At 45.4% G+C, this 22,883-nt stretch overlaps 2 protein-coding genes and 1 pseudogene across 2 annotated transcripts in view; 2 read left to right on the top strand and 1 right to left on the bottom strand.

The window, feature by feature from the left end:
* Positions 1-3,764: 3,764 nt before the first annotated feature.
* On the top strand, positions 3,765-10,986 carry LOC119496566 (annotated as a pseudogene).
* The window catches only part of LOC119496557 (protein asteroid homolog 1-like), a 32,101-nt gene continuing 16,299 nt past the window's right edge, over positions 7,082-22,883 (top strand). The window contains exon 1 of the mRNA XM_037783950.1: positions 7,082-7,112. The gene's annotated coding sequence lies outside the window, so the exon portion shown is untranslated. The remainder of the gene's footprint in view (positions 7,113-22,883) is intronic.
* On the bottom strand, positions 13,201-16,319 carry LOC119496559. The gene is made up of 3 exons (XM_037783953.1): positions 15,907-16,319; positions 14,736-14,935; positions 13,201-14,156 (listed from the first exon to the last, which is right to left on the bottom strand). The coding sequence occupies exons 1-3, from the start codon at positions 16,285-16,287 to the stop codon at positions 13,412-13,414; spliced, it is 1,326 nt and encodes a 441-aa protein (XP_037639881.1). The 5' UTR covers positions 16,288-16,319; the 3' UTR covers positions 13,201-13,411.

Raw genomic sequence — 22,883 nt, forward strand, 5'->3', positions numbered from 1 at the left:
TGTCTCTTGTTTCCTCCGGTTCTGGTCCTAGTGTTCCTCCTGCCCGTGTTTCTAGTCTCTTCTGGTTTGTAGCTTCTTGTTGTTCTCAGTTTGGTTTATTTGGTGTGTTTTCATTTGTACTTTGTGGTTTCTTTGTATTTTTGTTCCCCTCCCTGTTTTGGTGTTTTTTTGGATCTGTTTTCAGCTAAATTAAAGCTCACTTTTATTTAATACCTACTTGTCCTGCCAGTTACTCTGCATTTGGGTTCTATGTTCAATTCACCCTAAACGTGACAGAACGAACCGACCAGTAATGACCCCAGCAGAGAGCTTTTATGCCTTTTTGGGCATCCGGATTCGGCCCGAGCATCAGCCTCAGCCCCGGCCTGTTGGCTTCCTGAGCGTCCGACCCCAGCATTCAGCTAGCTCTAGGCTAGCATCAGCCCCGGATCTGTTCTTGGGAACCCGCCTTGCCCTGGGAGGCCCACTGGGTTTCCAGTCTGCTCCTCGCCATGCTGGCATCCAGGACACTAGCTTCGAGCCAGATGTCATGCTAGGGGTGGGATCTCCCAGAAGGAAGCGTGGGCCTCAGAGGCGGCGTTCTCCTAAGTTGCTCAGTGTTCCATCCAAATCCAAGCCTACTCCTGCTCCAAGCGTCCTGGTGGAGGTCCGGTCGACCTCTGCTCCAAGCGTCCTGTCGGAGGTCCGGTCGACCTCTGCTCCAAGTTTCCTGTCGGAGGTCAGGCCGACCTCTGCTCCAAGCGTCCTGTCGGAGGTCCGGCAGACCTCTGCTCCAAGCGTCCTGTCGGAGGTCCGGCAGACCTCTGCTCCAAGCTTCCTGTCGGAGGTCCGGCCGACCTCTGCTCCAAGCGTCCTGTCGGAGGTCCGGTCGACCTCTGCTCCAAGTGTCCGGTCGGCGGTCCGGCCGACTCCTGTTCCACGTGTCCTGTCGGCGGTCCGGCTGACTCCTGTTCCACGTGTCCTTTCGGCGGTCCGGCCGACTCCTGTTCTACGTGTCCTGTCGGCGGTCCGGCTGACTCCTGTTCCACGTGTCCTGTCGGCGGTCCGGCCGACTTCTTCTCCATGTGTCCGGTCGGCGGTCCGGCCGACTCCTGTTCCACGTGTCCTGTCGGCGGTCCGGCCGACTCCTTTTCCACGTGTCCTGTCGGCGGTACGGCTGACTCCTTTTCCACGTGTCCTGTCGGCGGTCCGGCCGACTCCTGTTCCACGTGTCTTGTCGGCGGTCCGGTCGACTTCTGTTCCACGTGTCCTGTCGGCGGTCCGGTCGACTCCTGTTCCAGGTGTCCTGTCGGGGGTCCGGCCGACTCCTGTTCCACGTGTTCTGTCGGCGGTCCGGTTGACTCCTGTTCCACGTGTCCTGTCGGCGGTCCGGCCGACTCATGTTCCACGTGTACTGTCGGCGGTCCGGTCGACTTCTGTTCCACGTCTCCTGTCGGGGGTCCGGTCGACCTCCGCTCCACGTCTTCTGTCGGCGGTCCGGTCGACTCCTGTTCCAAGTATCCTGTCGGTGGTCCGGCCGACTTCTGTTCCAAGTGTCCTGTCGGGGGTCCGGCCGACTCCCGTTCCAGGTGTGTTGTCGGGGGTCCGGTCAACCTCCGCTCAATGTCGCCTGTCGGCGGTCCGGTCGACTCCTGTTCCAAGGGTTCTGTCAGTGGTCCGGCCGACTTCTGTTCCAAGTGTCCTGTCGGGGGTCCGGCTGACTCCCGTTCCAGGTGTGTTGTCGGGGGTTCGGTCGACCTCCGCTCCATGTCGCCTGTCGGCGGTCCGGTCGACTCCTGTTCCAAGGGTCCTGTCGGTGGTCCGGCCGACTACTGTTCCAAGTGTCCTGTCAGGGGCCCGGCCGACCTCCGCTCCACGTCTCCTGTCGGGGGTCCGGTCGACCTCCGCTCCACGTCTTCTGTCGGCGGTCCGGTCGACTCCTGTTCCAAGTATCCTGTCGGTGGTCCGGCTGACTTCTGTTCCAAGTGTCCTGTCGGGGGTCCGGCCGACTCCCGTTCCAGGTGTGTTGTCGGGGGTCCGGTCAACCTCCGCTCAATGTCGCCTGTCGGCGGTCCGGTCGACTCCTGTTCCAAGGGTTCTGTCGGTGGTCCGGCCGACTACTGTTCCAAGTGTCCTGTCGGGGGTCCGGTCGACCTCCGTTCCACGTCTCCTGTCGGGGGTCTGGGCGACCTCCGTTCCACGTCTCCTGTCGGGGGTCTGGGCGACCTCCGTTCCACGTCTCCTGTCGGGGGTCAGGCCGACCTCCGTTCCACGTCTCCTGTCGGGGGTCTGGGCGACCTCCGTTCCACGTCTCCTGTCGGGGGTCTGGCCGACCTCCGTTTCGGTAGGACCGCAACCGCCACCTGCTTTTCCGGTTGGGTCGCAACCTCCACCTGCTGTTCCGGTTGGGTCGCAATCGCCACCTGCTGTTCCGGTTGGGTCACAACCGCCACCTCCTGCTCCGTCCGGTTCGCCGGTTGGGCCGCAACCGTCACCTCCTGTTTCGCCTGGGTTTCAGCCCAAAAACCTTGTTCCTGTGACTGCTGGGCCACAGTTCCAAGACCCCGAGTTTCCCGGCTCTGACTTTGCCTTGCCCCCGGGTCATCTGCCGGAGTTTCTCGGCTCGGACTCTGCCCTGCCTCCGGGTCGTCCGCCCGAGTTCCCAGACTCTGTCCCTGCCCTGCCCCCGGGTTGTCCGCCTGAGTTTCCCGGCTCTGACTCTACCCTGCCCTCGGGCCGTCCGCCCGAGTTCCCAGACTCTGTCCCGGTTCTGCCCCCGGGCCGCCCGCCCGAGTTCCCAGGCTCAGTCCCGGTTTTGCCCCCGGGTCGTCCGCCGGAGTTTTCCCGGCTCTGTCTCTGCCTTGCCCTCGGGCCGTTCGCCCGAGTTCCCCGACTCAGTCCCGGTTTTGCCCTCGGGCCGTCCGCCTGAGATAATCGGTGCCCGCGGTTCCTGGAGTCCCTCCTCCGGACCCCCCTCCGCCCACCCGGGTCTGTTTGTGGAACGTCTGGGATCCGTCCCTTGAGGGGGAGGCTATGTCATGTTCTGGCTGTGTCAGCCTCTTATTATTTACTTTTGTGGTTTTGGTGTATTTTGGTATTTTTCCGGTGTTTCCTGTTTTATTTTGGTAGTTCACTCCTCCTGTGTCTTGTCTGGTTTTACTTCCCTCCTTTGTTTGTTTTCCCGCCTTTTGTTGATTGTCTGCCCCGCCCTGATTTGTTTCACCTGTGTGTAATCTTGTCTAGTATTTAAGTCTGTGTGTTTCCCCTCTGTCCTTGTCGGTTCGTCTTGTCTTCCCAGCCCCGTCTACCTTGTCCTCCTTGTCTCTTGTTTCCTCCGGTTCTGGTCCTAGTGTTCCTCCTGCCCGTGTTTCTAGTCTCTTCTGGTTTGTAGCTTCTTGTTGTTCTCAGTTTGGTTTATTTGGTGTGTTTTCATTTGTACTTTGTGGTTTCTTTGTATTTTTGTTCCCCTCCCTGTTTTGGTGGTTTTTTGGATCTGTTTTCAGCTAAATTAAAGCTTGCTTTTATTTAATACCTACTTGTCCTGCCAGTTACTCTGCATTTGGGTTCTATGTTCAATTCACCCTAAACGTGACAGTGTGATGTCACATCTTTTGGAAAATCAATAAAAAGTGAATTACAAAAAAAACAAAAAAACAATATTGATAATAAAAGAAGGTCAGAAAGGACACAAAGTCTCCTAATAAAACCATGTTGTCTCTGCGGGTTTTTTTTATTCTTCTCTGAGCTCAAAAATGTCATCATGTAATATCACCTTTATATCCATATTCATATACTTGTATAAATGTGTAAAACCCTGCAGCAGTCTTGTGGAGACCTGCTGAGAATCACAAGGTGTGATGTCTGGAAAATGAAACTTAAGGAAGCTGAGACGGAGCAGCGGACTATAAGAGCGTCTAGGAGCGGCTCCTTGGCTCAATGTGACCGAGGATGGGAGTCCAAAGCCTGACCTCTCTGCTGAAGAACCACCCAAATATCTACAAGTACGTCCCGTTCAGCGGGAGCAAGCTGGTGGTCGACGGCTGTAACCTCCTCTACCTGCTCTACTTCAGCTCAGGTACGACCACCAGGTACTAGTACTAGTAGTACTACTACAATACTGTAACCTCCACTACCTGTCCTACTTCCACTCAGGGACGACCAGGACCAATTTATTATTATTAATTTATTATTTATTATTTATTATTATTACTCTAGTACTACTAGTAAAGTAGGGTCAGACCCGGGAGCAATGCATTAGCTCAGGTGTTAGAACAGGTGGGGGGTTACACCTCTGGAGGATTACAGAGAGGAGATGATAGTGACATCATCAATGTGAGTAAAAACCTAAAATGTCACAGAATGATGCATGTTTTTGAGTTACAGTGTAAATATAGTACAAACAGCATTTTTAGCTTTATAAAATGTTAACTATGTTGTATGTATGGAGCTGTAATGTATGCAAACACATACAGATTTACAGTATCTATTCATCAACATGAACCTTTTTACCTCTATCTATCTGCAGTACCCATTTAACATATATTAGACTCGTTGTGTTATCTAATATGATCACATAGGCTACAGTACATTTACAAAAGGATTAGAAACTTCTGAAGACTGAAATGTATATTACACTCACTCCACCATCCCAGCAAAGATTTCCTACATATAGTAGATCTACTAAAGTTGTTCAGCTGGACATGTGGCAACTGTTGGATAATGGAAGAACTTGTCCAAACATAATAAAATTAGTTTATATTTCATTTAGTTTGCTAATTGCTTGATAATGTAATGAACTAGGACTGAGTTTGTTACTTTATAACAGAGAGAACAGATTTCCAGGTTTATTTTAAAGATAAAAAGTTAAAAAGGTAAAATAGAAGATGTGCAAACACGCTTTATAAACAGATGCGCGCACAGCTGGCGGTACCGCGAGGTGGTCGGCTTATTATTAACGCGGTGTGTGTCTGTGTAACGTATCGGCGGATGTCTCTCTCATTCAGCAGACTTGTTATGTTCGTTTCACTACGTTGTCCATCACCGTCCCGTCATCTACCTGTTTTCTTCCTCACCGCGGACGGTCAGGACTAGAGCTCGATGTCTCGCCACATATCCGTGTTGATCGTCTATCGTTCACCTCCAGTGTATCTGAAATCATTCCTGCTGCCATCCCGCTGTTTGTTTATGAGCCACAGCAACCTATGACCTGTGACAGTTACATCACGGACTGTGCGTCCTCATTTGCAACCGAACAGGTTTGTCCCGCCCCGGTTGTTAGTGACTCTCCTCTCGACCTGGTCGCAAAGGCGAGTCAATCAACGCGCGTTAACCCTTTCATACACACAACCAACCCTGGTTCAACCCTGGTTGAGTCCTCAGTGTGAAAGGGGCAGTACTACTAGTAAAGTACTGTAACCTCCTCTACCTGCTCTACTTCCACTCAGGTACGACCATTACTCTAGTACTACTACAGTACAGTACCGTCTAGTACTACTAGAGTACAGTTCGGGTGTAACCTCCTCTACCTGCTCTGCTTCCACTCAGGTACTCTGACTGCAGTACTGAACGCAAGTACTACTTTGATACTGTACTCTACTAGAGTAGAGTACTACACTAAATGCAGTGTAGGTGAGGAAATATACTTTACTGTATATTTTGATTATCAGGTACTTGTTAAGGCTGCTTTCAGAGTCAAGTCAAACTTCATGTAGTACTCTACTCTAGTACTACTAGAGTAAAGTACTACAGGTGAGGAAATACAGTATACTTTACTGTATATTTTAATTATCAGATACTTGTTAAGGCTGCTGTCAGATGGAAACCTCTTATCTCCATAAAGTCAAACTTTATTGTTTTTTTAATGTAACCTTTATTAAACCAGGTAGTTCCTTCAGATTAAGTCGGTCCTGAAAACTCACCAGTACAAACCATCAGATAGCATCTATTACAACCACACAGGGACATTATATTTATCTATTTCTTCATCTGGATGACGTCATTCATTTATGAGTTTTTATGAGGCAACTTCAAGCCAGGTCACTTTAGCAGCACAATGATCACATTATTACATATTATTAAGTGATTATAAAGTTATTAACACAACTTCTTTAATCCATCACCATTCATCCTATTTTATAAGATGAGAATCAAAGTATCTTTAAAATCTCATATTTCATTGGATAAAAACTAACTAAGTACATTTACTCAAGTACTGTACTTGTACTTTACTTGATTATTTCCATTTTCTGTTAATTTCAAATATTGTACTTTTTGCTCCACTACAACATGGACGGTCCATGACGAGCCTATCACAGTACCACAGAAGTCCAATTGGGTTCAGATCAGGCAGGCTGTTAAAACAACTATAACTATAGGTCACTAGGTAACTATAGCTAACTAGGTAACCAGGTAACAATGTAACTATAGGTAACTAAAACAAACTAACTACAGTAGGTAACTATAAGTAACTAGGTAACTAAGTAACTAAAGCAAACTAACTAGGTAACTATAGGTAACAATAGGTAACTAGGTAACTATAGGCAACTATAGGTAATTAACTAAATAACTATGGGTAACTATAGGTAACTATAGATTATTAGGTAACCAGGTAACACAGTAACTATAGGTAACAAGGTAACTAGGTAACCATAGGTAACTAACTACGTACTGGGCAACAAGTAATCATGTAACTAAAGTTAACTAACTAGGTAACTTTAGGTAGCCAGGCAGCTCTGTAACTATGGGTAACTAGGTAACTATATGTAACTAACTATGTTACTTTAGGTAACTATATGTAACTAGGTAACCAGGTAACAAGGTAAATAACGCTAACTAACTTGGCAACTATTGGTAACTAGGTAATCAGGTAACCAGGTAACAAGGTAAATAAAGCTAACTACCTTGGCAACTATTGGTAACTAGGTAACCAGGTAACGGGCAGGATGTCGGTCTGGTGTTTCATTTGGTTGATCCTTTGGTTGATCCTTTGGTGGATCCCTTGGTTGATCCTTTGGTTGATTCCTTGGTTGATCCCTTGGTTAATCCTTTGGTTGTTCTTTTGTTTCATCCTTTGTTTCATCCTTTGGTTGTTCCTTTGTTTCATCCTTTGGTTGATCCTTTGTTTCATCCTAGGGGTGGCTGTGGCTCAGAGGGTAGAGCAGGTCGTCCACCAATCGGAAGGTCGATCCCTGGCTGCTCCGGGTCACATGTCAATGTGTCCTTGAGCAAGACACTAAACCCTAAATTGCTCCCGAAGGCATAGCCATCGGTGTGTGAATGAGTATTTAGATTAGATCCTGATGGGCAAAGTTGGCACCTTGCATGGCAGCCTCTGCCATCAGTGTATGAATTTGTGTGTGAATGGGTGAATGCTGACATGTAGGGTAAAGTGCTTTGAGTGGTCGGAAGACTAGAAATGCGCTATAAATACAAGTCCATTTACCATTTACCATCCTTTGGTTGATCCTTTGTTTCATCCTTTGTTTTATCCTTTGATTGATCCTTTGGTTGATCCTTTGGTTGATCCTTTGTTTCATCCTTTGGTTGATCCTTTGTTTCATCCTTTGGTTGATCCTTTGTTTCATCCTTTGGTTGATCCTTTGGTTGATCCTTTGGTTGATCCTTTGTTTTATCCTTTGGTTGATCCTTGATTTCATCCTTTGGTTGATCCTTTGGTTGATCCTTTGGTTGATCCTTTGGTTGATCCTTTGGTCAGGTCTGGACCAGAACCACGGTGGGGAGTATGCTGCATTTGAGATCCTGATTGAGAAGTTCATCAAAGCACTCAGAGACTGCGGGATCGTGCCGTACGTGGTGCTGGACAGAGGCTCGGACTACACCGACAAGAAGCTTCAGACCAAGATGCTACGAGCCGTAAGTCGTATCAAGAGGGCCCATCGAGCAGCGGAGGGCAACAGCCAGGAGGGCATCCTGCCACAGCTGGTCAAGCTGGTGTTCAAACAGACGCTGGCCCGGCTGGAGGTACCGGTGGCTCAGTGCTACTGGGAGGCTGACCAGGAGATTGCTGCCCTGGCCAAGGAGTGGCGGTGCCCGGTGCTTTCCAATGACAGCGACTTCTACATCTTCGACCTCCCGGCGGGGCTGCTGCCTATCTCGGACTTCCAGTGGGAGGCGGTGGAGCAGAGTGGCTCGCAGAACTACATCCCCTGTAAGAACTACAACACCTCCAGCTTCTGCATCTTCTTCGACATCCAGCGCCAGCTCCTGCCCGCCTTCGCTGCCTTGGCCGGGAATGATTACGTGAAGCTGCAGAAGATGACGTCGCCCATCAACTGGGCTCAGTTTGCCCCGGAAGGCAAAGGCGTTGGGACAACAGGCCGGCTGGAGGGGCTGCTCTGCTGGCTGAAGGCCTTCCAGCGGCCTCAGGAGGCCTTGGAGGCGGCGCTGGGGCTGATGGGAGATCTGAGCAGGAAGACGAAAGAGAAGGTACTGAAGGGCCTGTATCTGGGGATGAAGGAGTACCAGCTCCCTCCCAGCTCCCTGGAGAGGTTCTTCATCCACGGGACGGCACCTCCTCTCCCAGCAGTGGAACAAGTAATACAGTCCTTTACTGTAAATGTTGTTATGGAAGACCTGTCTGTCTGTCTGTCTGTCAACTAACCTTCTGCTAACCACAGCTGTGAGCCATTGGCTGCGGTTAGCAGAAGGTTAAACTATTAGCAACCCTTTCTCTCCATCTCTGAAACGCTTCTCCGATATTGTACGACTCTCTTTTTGACTGACTTTACTGAAGGATAGTTAACTATAGACGTCCAAAGATTTATACGCCCTCAATTTATCTTTACAGCGCTGCCGTTGGCCACCAGCCCGCTGGTCGGACAGCTGGCTACTTAGCTGGCTTAGCTTGCTAATTTCACCATGCTGTCATGAAACACAGAAAATGAGCTGAACAAAGTTCTCCCTCATCTGGTGATAGCACTGTGCTTTCCTACACTGTGACAAGAGTGTGTGGATGAAGTAGTTTCCAGCGGCGTAGGGTTCAGCTAATCTGGTTTCATTGGTTAATGTTAACTTTCTCAACTAACACTCGTGATCCTGGAGAGTGAATGACAGAACATATTGAGAGAAACTAGTATTTTCTTCAGCCATTGTTAAAAAAAAACAAGCCAACAATACTTGTTAGCCAGCGTTAACTAACGTCTTCAGATAATTATTCTGCCTCCACTTAACGCTCGGCCCACTAATCACCTCATCATGGTTACTAACAGAGCCCACCTCTGTTAGTAACCAAGGGGTGTTTAGTTGGGTCTATAGTACTGAAGTACACTTGTAATAAGTACACTGTGTCCTGTCCTCCTAAAGGTGGCAGATCTGGTTCCAGATTGGACCCGGCTGCCGCTGACCCAGGCCCGGCTGACTGCAGGCATCCTTGACGTGCTGCTGCTGCGGAGGATGACCCTCAGCTACCCCGTGGATCACGCCAACATGCCCAGCGCTCATCTGACCTCCAGGCCGCTCCGCCAGGTGATGTACGGGTTGATGCTGGGCGACGGGCCAGAGGTGAAGGAGCGAGACAGAGACGGCCTCGAGCTGAGGTTCATCCCAGTCCGAACCGCTATCAGCGACGCCACTCAGCAGCTGACACTCAGCTCACTGGATCAGGTGAATATTAGCCGGTGCTATTTTCAAAAACAACAATTTCCCTTTCAGAAATGTCAGGAAGTAAACAACGCTCACTACACAGTCATCAGACTGAACTGAGCTGGACTCAACTGGACTGAGCTCGACTGAGCTGGACTGAACTGGACTGAACTGGACCGGGTCAAGCTGACATTATTATTAAATACACACATTACACATAAACCATCACCTCACTACAAACTGAAGCATCTGTGCAGATATCAAACCAATCCTTGTATTTAATATGTTTAATATGAATTAATCTACATTGAAGTTCAGGTTAACTTTTATACATTTAAGATAAAACACTTTATGAAAAGGTTTGTGTTGGTCGGGGAGATCTGTTTATTCTGATGACATTGTGTTGTCTTCTACTGTGAGTTTTATTAATGTTTTAATGACACTGACCCTCCTCCTCCTGTGTGGTGGTCCCAGGCTGAGCCCTCCCAGCGTCTACTGGTCTTACTGGGAGCTCTGGGAGTGACCAAGGATACTCTGAGCTGCCTGCCGTCTCAGCTGCGCCTCCCGGTGGCTGCCACCTGCTACTGGCTGCAGAGAGCTCAGCCTCCTCCGGACCAGGAGGTGGTGAAGGCTCTGCTGCTGGGACTGAGTACTGGAGACGCCCTGAGACACACAGCAGGTAATAAACAGGTTATAAACACTGTTACCATCAGGTTATAAACACTAACACCTGGGACTGAGTACTGGAGACGTCCCGAGACATACAGGAGGTTATAAACACTGTTACCATCAGGTTATAAACACTGTTATGATCAGGTTATAAACACAAACACCTGAGGTTACGATCAGGTATGTGATGTGTGTGTGTGGTTCAGCTGGTACCTGAACCACACATCGCCAGGTGAGTCTCCACCACCTACACCTGTTACAGTAGTACTCTGTTTCAGTAAAAGTACTAATACTGCACAGTAAAATACTTTGTGATAGTAAAAGTACTGTGTTACTCTGTTGTTCAGGTTGTATGAGGGGACACTGATCCACCAGCTGATCCTCAGGATGAGGTCTGGAGGAAAGCAGAGGCACTTTGTGAAGAGGGATCGCTCAGGTGTGAAACAGTACCGAACCATGCAGGCTGTCGTCCACCAGTTTCACACCCGGGACGAAGATGAGGAATTGGAGGCGAGCAGCTCGGTCAGAGTCGAGGAGGATCTGGACCTGAACCACCTGGTGTCGGTGAAATCTCGGTACCGAGGTAAAGAGAGAAAGAACCGGTGCAAGAACCCAGAACTGTCCCGTAAACAGGAGTGCCGGGGCTGGGACCTCCTCTGATCCATCAGACTTTTATTCATCATTCAGTCTCTGACTGCTGAATGTTTCAATCTTTTGTAAAACGTTTTAAATTCTTCAGCTCTCTGAGTTTTTCTTCACTTCTCTGCTACTCAGGGACGAATGTTTCTCATTTAGGCCTCAGGAGTGAAAATGTATAAATTTCCTCATATTTTTCAGTATTTATCTGATATTATTAGGGCCCGAGCACGAAAGTGCCAGGACCCCAACGGTGTCCTGGCACGAAAGTGCGAGGAAACCTATTGTTTTTCTAAGTATTATTATTAGGGCCCGAGCACGAAAGTGCCAGGACCCCAACGGTGTCCTGGCACGAAAGTGCAAGGAAACCTATTGTTTTTCTAAGTATTATTATTATTTTTCTGCTGGAATATCGCGTTTTTGGGACCTTTTCCATCCCCAAAAACTCACCAAAATTGGAATATGCGTCAGAAGTGGCGCGAAATTCAAAGTTCTGTAGTGATTCGGATCGGGTGTCGCCAGCGGGCGAGATAGCGCCCCCTAATGTAGGCTGTTTTTCAGGGAAAGTTTTTTCGATCTTCATGAAATTCAAGTATGTCATTGCATACGTCTTGAAGTTCGTGTTAAATATTTTTGAGATTTTTTCAGCCAACAGGAAGTCAGCGATCTTGGACTTCCTGCGTTTTTTTTTAATTTACGAACACATCTTTGAAGACTTTAGGATGCACAAAAACTCATGAAACTTTACATGCACATCCAAACTAGTAATTACTTTGATTTAGTGGTGAAATTTTGCAAGGGCGTGGCATGTTGGCTCTCTAGCGCCCCCTTATGTCTTTTAGATTTTGAACATACCTTGAGGTACTCGAAAACTCATGAAACTTGGCAAAATGATGGACACCTCTGAACTTTATGTAAATATACAGTTATTGGGTTCAGCATGTTTAGCCGGCTCTATAGCGCCCCTTAACGCGTGGAAGGCCATAGTTTGGTCAAAGTTGATCCTATATTCATGAAATTTGGTAGGCATATCCCACTCATTATTTCAAACATATTCCTCATCGGGTTTCATTAGCTCCGCCCACCAGGAAGTCGGCCATATTGGATTTTGTGCATTTTTCATGTATTTTATGCGTACTTTTACGAACTCCTCCTAGAGAGTTTATCGGATCCGCGTCAAAATCACCTTCAGGATGCTAAATTGCGAAGCTTTTGTGTTTTCGTGAAACGGCGTTCTTGTGGCGGCGCGTTGAATTTTGATGTTTCGCCATGACACAGGAAGCTGTTGTAACTTGACATTACATAGTCCGAACTGCCCCAAATTTCACAAGCTGGATAAGAGTCCCGGCCTGAAGACATATACGTGCCATTATGAGTGAAAGTCATAGCGCCCCTTACAGGAAACAGGAAGTTGTTGTAAATTGACTATACATTGTCCAATCTTCCCCAAATTTGACATGTTTTATAAGAGTCCCAGCATCAAGACGTATACGTTCAATTATGAGTGATAGTCATAGTGCCACCTAAAGGAAACAGGAAGTTGTTAGATTTACGAGCCCAATGTGGCATTATACTTGCATGTGAGCAATTCTTATTGTTGAGCCGTGCCTGAGGAACCTGCTCAATAGAATCAGGTTAATCAAATCAAACCATGTCACTAATCTTTCTGACTTAATGGAGTCAACACCGTAGAGTGTGAATAATTCACATCAAAACCAATAAATAACACAAACAATAAGTTTGTCTTTACAGCATCTTTTCCCATGCGTGAAAATGGGACACACCCAAACTCTGACGTTCACGTCGATTAGATCGCTCACCCAGTAACGTTGTTGTTTTTCGCTCTTAACTTTGTCACCAGTAGCTGCAGTTTTGACTTCATGAAAAAAGTTTCTTCAATCGTCACGAAATTCAAGTATGTCATTGCTCACATCCACATACCCGGATTAAATATTTTTGAGATTTTTTCGGCAAACAGGAAGTCAGCGATCTTGGACTTCCTGCGTTTTTTTTAAATTTACGAACACATGTTATCGTCTCTCACCGGGTGCCGGGTGGTCAGCTAACATTACTGCCACGCAGCTGAAATATAGAGTGATATTGTGGTTTTAGCTGACGTGTGTCGCCTCACTCTTTTGAGCGATGCTCGTTCATGTCTATTTACAGCAAGCACAAGCGCGAGCAACAGGACGCTGACTTTCATTGACTTAACGGCCACAGGTGTCGCTGTTAACAAGCAATTCTGATTCTTACAAACAGTCACTTTAAGTGTAACATTTTTTACCGTATGTTATTACACAAGTATGTTTTTTTTTACTGTATGTTGTCATGACACAAGCATATGTGCCACAGAGAGACACTCCAGTCTATATAACAAAACTTGTTTCTGTTATTAGTGGTTCAACTGGGTTTTTAAGACACATTTCTCTTTCATAACTGTATGCATCTCTGTACAAAAACTATGCATGTACATATGCCTCAAAGTATGTGGTCTGTGTTAAATAAAACACTTTAAACTTCTATTCTGTTAAGTTTTTTTCCTGTTATCCTTCTTTTGTTTAGCTATTTCCCGCTTACAGTCACTGCATTTCCAACTTGACATTTTTGAATGCGAGGTGTCAAGTTTTAAACAACTTCTGTGGATATACTGTCTTTTACAAATCCCTGATTTACACTCAAGTCTATCTTCATTCTGCAGGACAGGCAGCCCACAGTAACAGCCCTTGCTTTCAGATGGTTTGCTGGTATCATGGGATGTTGGTAGAACAGGAGCTGTAAACACTTTTGCTACTAACTCTGGAATGACACATTTCTGTACAAAAATGTGAACCTTTTCACACATGGTGTCAAAAAAGTCAGTGTCAGGCAGTATTCTCTCAATGTGGATTTCCCCTTTGCCTTCTTTCCCTGGTCCCCAGACAGCAAAATCGCAGTAGCTTGCCTGTGTCAGGTGAATTTGAGTCTGCACCTGACAAAAGTACTGATGGTCCCTCTTCAATGAAAGCTTCCCCTCAACCTTTTGGAGACAAAACATGCTGTCCTGTTTGCATTTCTCCATCAAAGTGCTATTCTGAAGGCTGCTGGGTGCCTTTACCTCCAACACACCCATCTCATGGCAGTCACATGTTAGTATGCCATCTGGGGATGCCCCTAACCATGGGTACTGGGGGTTGATGACCAGCCCTGCCTTCTTGACAGTGAGATTGATGTGGAACTTTTCCATCATCTTGGTGTACTCCTCAACTACTTTTCTCTCGTGTTCAATGCCCCACCTAAAAACAGAAAAAATGATATACACCTTAAATATAAAATAACAGTAAGAAATTATTACCATAACAATGTACACTTATATCACAGTAACATTACTTTCAGAAGTCCAAATAACATCTTTATTTGCAGATGTGTTATTTATCTTGATCATTTGTATATTACCAGCAAGATGATAAGTGGATGTCAATTACAAAAGTAATGGGGAGAAAAGTTTTTAATATAGCTTTAAAACACTCATCCTTTCACAGGCTGTTTGTCTGAAACTCACATGCAAACCACTTGCATGGCAGTTTGTTTTGAGCTGCACTCTTTTCAGGAGGCAACTCTTTTTCAGGCACCAAAGATTGCTGTCTGAAAAGTGTGCAACTCGAAACGTGTTGCTGTGCTAGTGGTCTGCATGTACAGTAGATTTAAGAAGTGTTTTTGTAAAAGCCTGAATGCTGTGAAAGAAGAGTGTTTTAAGGCTGTATTCAAAAACTTTTGTGCGCATTGCCATGCTTACCCTCCCTGTTATATTTGGGAATTCTGATTATTACATTTTTGTGTGAAGCTTTCATTGAGTGAAAAGTAGATATGAATACCTGAGAGAATGTGGTGTGTTGTTGTTTGGGTCCTTGAAGGCCACAGGATAGCACAGCTTCTTCAGCAAGGAGACAGCTGGTTTGTCTGGGTCCGTGTGGCAGGCTGCTCGGATGTTTGACGCAGTCACCCTTCCTGCCTTCTGGTCAAACCACATGGCACATTTTGATTGTAGTCTTGTCTCCTTTTGTATGACACGGCACTAAAATTGAATAAGGTTGATTTAAGTTTGTGATATGTGACAAAACAAAACAGTGATTAATTAAATCTTATTGAAGGAAAATGTGAAAAAGACAACTTTAATGAATTCTGTGGAAAAAAATGTTTTCTGAACTTGAGCTATCCTATTTACTTGTCCCTGTGATATTCCTGATATGCACGTTTTCAACCATATTTACTGACTGACCTGTTCTTCTGTTATGCTCAACTCTGTAAAGATCTCTTCACTCTTTGCCTGCAGTTCTTGGTGTGACAGTGACCTGTACTGGGGCTTGTACATCTTGTTTAGGGATGCAGGGATGTTCAGCTGTACTGCCCGAGGAATGTACCTCTTTGCATGGCCAAGGACAACAGACAAAATGGAGCTTTTGACAGGTTCCCTTTCAGTGTCTTCTGATACACGTAGCATATTGTACAATGCTGTGCATTCATCTGTGGTTGGAGGTGGAATCTTGGCAGGGGGAAGGTCACCGCAACCATCAGCAGATCTCTTTCTCTGGGCCTTTGTGAAAGCTATCTGGCTCCCTGGTGCATACCCTACTGTCCTTACGGCTGCCATACTAGGCTCATTCCAGGCACAGGCTTCATCTGTACATGCAGTGCCACTCAGTTTGTTAACAGCTGCTAGCAAAGTGTAGAGTATGGCACCCACATGTGAACACACCTCTCCTAAACCTGCCATACAGGTGCAGTGGCCAAATCACACCAGTCCCTCCTTCTCCACAACAACCCAGGCTGTCAGTGGCGGCTCATTTAATCTGTAGGAATGGTTTACCTGACATCGAAAAAAGAAGTTTTCAATAGACTTATATGTCATTAGACACTGTGTTAACCATACCAAATGAATACTGCCTGTCACTACTGTCCTACCAACGCTGACTACAGTAACCCTGAAACTAACCACACACGAATCAACGTCAGATAGCTAGCTAAAATTAACTTTAGTTAACTCACCTTTGCTTTGACAATGAAGAATTTCTTGTCCTTCACCTCCCAAACGGCAGCATTATTGACCCATCCAGATCGAAAATACATGTAACTGTCCGTACTTTTGTAGGCTTTCATCCTGACGACCGTGTAAGGTGAGGGAGTCTCCACAAGATAAATGTAAACATCGCCAAAGTGGGGTTCTGGCAGCGACTTCGCTGTTTTTAGTGAAATAAATACTGCGGCGGGTGCTGTATATGGATCGCAGGTCCCCAAAACCTGTAGTTTGTGCTCGTATCTTCGTTTTTCTGATGTTGATAGATGATCTAAATATTCGTGGCTTTGAACAGATGGAAAGTTGACAGGCTTGTGCTTCCCTGCTACGGATAATTCACTGTGAGCCGCCATCTTGGTCCATTGTTTTGCCCTCCAGTTAGCGGCGCGTGTCACGTGTCTGAAAACTATGAATTGCATGTACATGTCCTCAGGACTGGACCCTCATCATAACTGAGAAATTTGGGGCAACTAAATCTAGTCTAAACCCAGAATAAATTAGATCACATGTAAATCATCAATTGAAAATATTATTACCACCATTCATCACATTTCCAACATAAATGTGTCATATTTTAATATGTTAGACTGATCACATGTTTAAGGAAACTCAGGTCCAGGACCAGGTCTTGGACCAGGTCCAGGACCAGGTCTTGGACCAGGTCCAGCACCAGGTCTTGGACCAGGTCCAGCACCAGATCTTGGACCAGGTCCAGGTCCAGGTGGTTTCCGTCAGTCTGAAGGTTTATTGTTAACTGTTCTGGAATGTGGTCGGACTGGTCCAATCAGGACAGGAATGCGTCTCACCTTAACCATGATGTTTCAGCAGACTGCCAACACGGAAGCATCAGACCAAACTACATTCAGAAAACACCTCATTTAATGTGAAGTTTAGCAGCTGAGTGAATGTGTGAAGGTGTGATGACAATCATGAATGACGTGCTGGAACAGAAAGTCTTTTTTGTTTCTGGTAAATATGGTTCAACCAATTCTGTTCTGAAGAACATCATACCAAAAATGGCACGCAACAACACACACCTAGACACTAATTACACACCTACACGCACACACATTGTTAATTACTGTGTCCATTTCCTGGTGAGATCAGTTTACAGTCGGACTGGTTCAGTTTGCGGCTCATTTTTAGAAACACTTTCAGTCTTTATATGTAAATAAGTCTGCTTTCACATCAGGGAACTGGACCCGGATCCGAGTCCACTTGTCCCCAAAATCCAGTTCGATTGATTAGTGTGAACGCTCCGTACCGTACACGGGCACGGTTCGTCGATCCGTTCTGTCTGTAGTTCATTTACTTTTGGGACTTTGCTGCTTGTGTTCTTCCTTTGCTTGGATTGTCTTTCTGATTCAACACTAGCAGCTTCATTCATGCTGTCGATGAGTATTTCATCTGTCACCCTCTGATCATCGAGATAAGGCTTAAACTGAAACTTGATATGGTCACTTAACAGCCCAGTACTAACTGACCTCAAGAATTTCTTCTGGATGAGCTCGGAACTGTACTGTTCATCTGGCTCTACTTCTCTTGAAGCAAGTAACAGCCTTTCCTTTAACTCAATTGCCCTAAAGAGGAAGTTTTAAGGAGACTCACGACTGTCTTGTGTTATATTTCCTAGTCTGTGATATAGATGTGTAGAATTGTCTTCTTTGAAGTGTCCCTTTAATATGACCTTTAGCTGGGGGAGGGTAAGGTCACTTTTTATCTCAAGCATATCACGAAGACTCAAACCTGGACTGATTGACTTGACCACAGCCTCCATGACTTCAGCCTCACTGTGTCCTTTACTCAGGCCTTTGTCCATCTGATGCATCAGGTTTGTGTATGACAGTCTGTCCTTCTGTCCCTTTTCCCCTATCTGACCACAGATCTTGAATTCTCTCCTTATTGTCACTTCTGGAAGCCTGTTCACAGCTGGAGGCAACACACTCTGTGGAGCTGAAACTTGGCTTGGAGATGCACTGTTCACTCTTTCACTCAGTCTCCTAACTTCATCCTGCAGCGCTTGACTATTTAGCTGGAGCTGTATTTCTCCTCTAAACTAATTTCTTCAGCCGTTTTCTGGCTATCTTGTGCTATGCTCTCTGTGTTTTCTTCACTATGAGCATTTCCAGTCTTTTCTATGATTTGCTCAACTATTTTCAGCAGTTTTTTTAGATGATGCCTTGCAACGTCCTCCTCTTCATCATTAATCACATCGTCCATGGATTCTGTAATTTGTCTGATCAATGCTCGCCTTGTTGTGACATTTCCTCTTGGGATTTCAGCTGCATCACACACCTCTTTGAGCTGATCCAGCTGCAAAAGCCATAGTCTCTGAGACACGGTCTCAGCCAGCTCCTCCAGATCCATTGTGTTTGATGTAGCTGCGCCCCCGATGACGCGCTCTCCCGTCGACGTCAGTGAAAGGCAATCCCCGTCCACGTTGTCACACTGAGCACGCCGTTGATCATCCCAGCGGTGCCTCCAATATTTGTTGCACACTTTGACACAAAGTGACTTCCAGGCGTGCATAAGTTTAAAAAATATATATTTCACTCTTTTTCTGGAAACACAGAAACACAGCACAATGGCATTGCGCGGCTACATACTGCCGATACGTCTGCTGAATGACGCGCTATAAACATTCACGTTCGCTATGAACATGCAATAAACATAAAATGTCTGCTTCCTGTATAATCTTCAAAACACATTAACCCTGACAACATTCTGCACACTCACAACTTATATCCTAGCAGGCCCCTGTTGGTTACACTACGAATGTCCTCATTAGCAAACGGCTAGCACTATTTCACACAACATTGTAGGGACCTGCCATTTCGGGTGGCAGACACAGTGAACTGTCTCAGGATCCTTACCATTGGTCAGTGGACCAAGCTCAGCTCAATCTCCATTGGCCACTCTAACATTCGCACCTAGGTGTGAAAATCACACAGAACAAAACCAGAGGAATTTCTTTGTTCCTCCTCTTTCGTCTTCACCTCCTCACCTAAGCTGACCAGCTGCTGGAGGTGAGCCACAGCTCTCTTCCTGCTCTCCAGACCGGAAGCAGCTCTGCTCTCTGATTCTATGTTCTGTTAGGAAACAGCCATAGCAACAAAAGGAACCAAAGGTGGAAGACGCGAGCGCCCGCCTTCTCACAGTTAGCACCAAGCTAACCAAACTAACAGCAAAGACGACCTCTTTGACTTGGAACCACAACTTCAACACATGGAATTACAAACCCTGTTCTTCCATGGGGTAACGTACTGGGCCTTAGCATTAGCAATCGCACATGGCTGAGCAAGACAGTTAAACTTTGATTTCTAGAATGTACCTGTATTAATATGTTTAATGTTATTCATTGAGTTTGACTGTGTTGATTTATCTGTATTTGATATCTGGGTAGGTGATCTGATGTGTTTAGTTTATGCTTCACATAGACAAGGTCTTGCATGCAACTAACCATCTTTTCTAACCCACCGCATATCTAACACACATTAAGATCACATACAGAAACTGTGAATTAGTTAAACATAAACATACAGCTTCAGATAATCTTAACCCCACATCACCCCCCCCCCTCTCTGTCCTTCTTCTCAGAAGAACAAAGAGGTCACGTGATGACATGCTGGCGGCCATCTTTGATTCCGCCATCTTTGTAGTTTTACAGTGCTCGCCATTTTGTTTGTAGGCCATTCAGACATTTTGAAACAAGACGCCATCTTGTTTCCCCCCCCCTCTCTCTCTCTCTCTCTCACACACACACACACACTGTGTTTGGTTTGTTTAGTTTAGTTATTTAGTTAGATTAATATTGTGTTTTGAACCTTTATTATCTTGTAAATAAATGTTTGTGGAATATACATGCTGGTCTCTTTAATGTTGCACAAGAGTGAATAATGCCAACCTCTGCTATGTCAAGAACTCCGATATCCTTCAACCTTTACTATCTATTCTGGTTATAGTTATTAATTTAATTATTAATCAACGTTCCAAATTGATAGTTTAGCATATATAATGAGACTATATTAACGTTTTGGTCATTGGTCCCTGATTCCAGGGTGGTGCCCCGTTTATTATTGATGTTTATTGATAATCTTTATTAATATTAATAATTCTATTATTATTTATTAATTAATTTGCTAATAACCAAAACCTACTAAGTAGAACCCCTACAACATCCTTGTAACAACTTGCAAAACTCCGATATAAATCTCATGTTTGCATTACCGCTGGTCCCTTATCCATACACATTCTTTATACATCTGTGTCGCTACTTTTATACATCTTTTAACTACTTTAGCTCACCTAGAAACACAGAAACACAGCACATTAGCATTGCGCGGCTACATACTGCCGATACGTCTGCTGAATGACGCGCTATAAACATTCACGTTCTGTTTAATATTGTACAAGAGTGAATAATGCCAACCGCTGCTATGTCAAGAACTCTAATATCCTTCAATCTTTACTATCTATTTTTGTTATAGCTATTAATTTAATTATTAATCAAAGTTCCAAATTGATCGTTCAGTATATTTAATGAGACTTATCTATGAGACTACATTAATGTGCTATCATTTTCTCTTTGTTTCAAAGAGTGGTGCCCAGAGGATGATTTCATATAAATTAAATCATATTATTCAATATAATTAATAATTATTTTGATAATTAGGGCCCGAGCACGAAAGTGCCAGGACCCAACGGCGTCCTGGCATGAAAGTGCAAGGAAACCTATTGTTTTTCTAAGAATTATTATTAGGGCCCGAGCACCGACAACGTCGGCGGAGGACCTATTGTTCTTCTAAGGATTATTATTAGGGCCCCAGCACGAAAGTGCCAGGACCCCAACGGTGTCCTGGCACGAAGTGCAAGGAAACCTATTGTTTTTCTAAGGATTATTATTTTTCCGCGCGGAGATTGCCTTTTTGGGACCTTAGCCATCCCCAAAAACTCGCCAAAAGTGGAATATGCGTCAGAACTGGTGGGAAATTCAATGTTCTGGAGTGACCCGGCTCGGGTGTGTCCAGGGGGCGAGATAGCGCCCCCTAATGTAGGCAGTTTTTCAGAGAAAGTTTCTTCGATCGTCACGAAATTCAAGTATGTCATTGCTCACATCCTCATACCTGGATTAAATATTTTTGAGATTTTTTCGGCAAACAGGAAGTCAGCGATCTTGGACTTCCTGCGTTTTTTCGAAATTTACAAACACATGTTTGAGGACTTTAGGATGCACAAAAATTCATGAAACTTAACACGCACATCCAAACTCGTAATTTCTTCGATTTAGGGGTGAAATTTTGCAAGGGCGTGGCATGTTGGCTCTCTAGTGCCCCCTTATGTCTTTTAGATTTTGAACATACCTTGAGGTACTCGAAAACTCATGAAACTTGGCAAAACGATGGACACCCGTAAACTTTACGTGAATGTACAGCGATTAGGCTTAGCGTGTTTAGCCGGCTCTATAGCGCCCCCCACCGCGTGGAAGGCTGTGATTTGGACAAAATTAATCCGATATTCATGAAATTTGGTATGCATATCCCACTCATTATTTGAAACATATTCCTAATTGAGTTTCATTAGCTCCGCCCAACCGGAAGTCGGCCATATTGGATTTTGTGCTTTTCATGTAATTTATGTATTTTATGCATACTTTTATGAACTCCTCCTAGAGATTTAACCCGATCAACTTCAAATTTGGTCAGTAGTATCTTAAGACCTGTGTGATGAAAAGTTGCTCAAATCGTGAGTTTTCATGAAACGGTGTTGACGTGGCGTGGCGGAGAATTTAAATGATTCGCCATGACACAGGAAGCTGTTGTAAATTGACTTTACATAGTCCAATCTGCTCCAAACTTCACAAGCTGGATAATAGTCCAGGCCTGAAGACATATATGTGGTATTATGCGTGATAGTCATAGCGCCCCCTACAGGAAACAGGAAGTTGTTGTAAATTGACTATACATTGTCCAATCTTCCCCAAATTTGACATGTTTTATAAGAGTCTTAGCCTGAAGACATGTACGTGCCCCGACGTGCGCGTTCCCCAGACGTGCCCGCACGGGCGAGGGCCCGTTAATCGCTGCTCGCAGCTTTAATTAGGGCCCGAGCACGAAAGTGCCAGGACCCCAACGGTGTCCTGGCACGAAAGTGCAAGGAAACCTATTGTTTTTCTAAGGATTATTATTTTTTCCGTGCGAAGATTGCCTTTTTGGGACCTTAGCCATCCCCAAAAACTCACCAAAAGTGGAATGTGCGTCAGAAACTGGTGGGAAATTCAATGTTCTGGAGTGATTGGGCTCGGGTGTCACCAGCGGACGAGATAGCGCCCCCTAATGTAGGCGGTTTTTCAGAGAAAGTTTCTTCAATCGTCACGAAATTCAAGTATGTCATTGCTCACATCCACATACCCGGATTAAATATTTTTGAGATTTTTTTGGCAAACAGGAAGTCAGCGATCTTGGACTTCCTGCGTTTTTTTTAAATTTACGAACACATGTTTGAGGACTTTAGGATGCACAAAAAATTATGAAACTTTACACGCACATCCAAACTAGTAATTACTTTATTTTAGTAGTGAAATTTTGCTTGGGCGTGGCACGTTGGCTCTCTAGTGCCCCCTTATGTCTTTTATCCTTTGAACATGCCTTTGACGCCCTTGGGATACTCGAAAACTCATGAAAGTTGTCAAAAAGATGGACACCTGTGAACTTTACGTGAACGTACAGTTTTTGAGTTTAGCGTGTTTAGTGGGCTCTATAGCGCCCCCTAATGCGTGGAAGGCCGTAGTTTGGTCAAAGTTGAGCCTATATTCATAAAATTTGGTAGGTACATCCTGCTCATTATTTCAGACATATTCCTCATCGGGTTTCATTAGCTCCGCCCACCGGGAAGTCGGCCATATTGGAATATGTGCGTTTTTCATGTATTTTATGCATACTTTTACGAACTC

The sequence above is a fragment of the Sebastes umbrosus genome, chromosome 11, assembly GCF_015220745.1.
Source record: "Sebastes umbrosus isolate fSebUmb1 chromosome 11, fSebUmb1.pri, whole genome shotgun sequence".
Lineage (NCBI taxonomy): Eukaryota > Metazoa > Chordata > Actinopteri > Perciformes > Sebastidae > Sebastes > Sebastes umbrosus.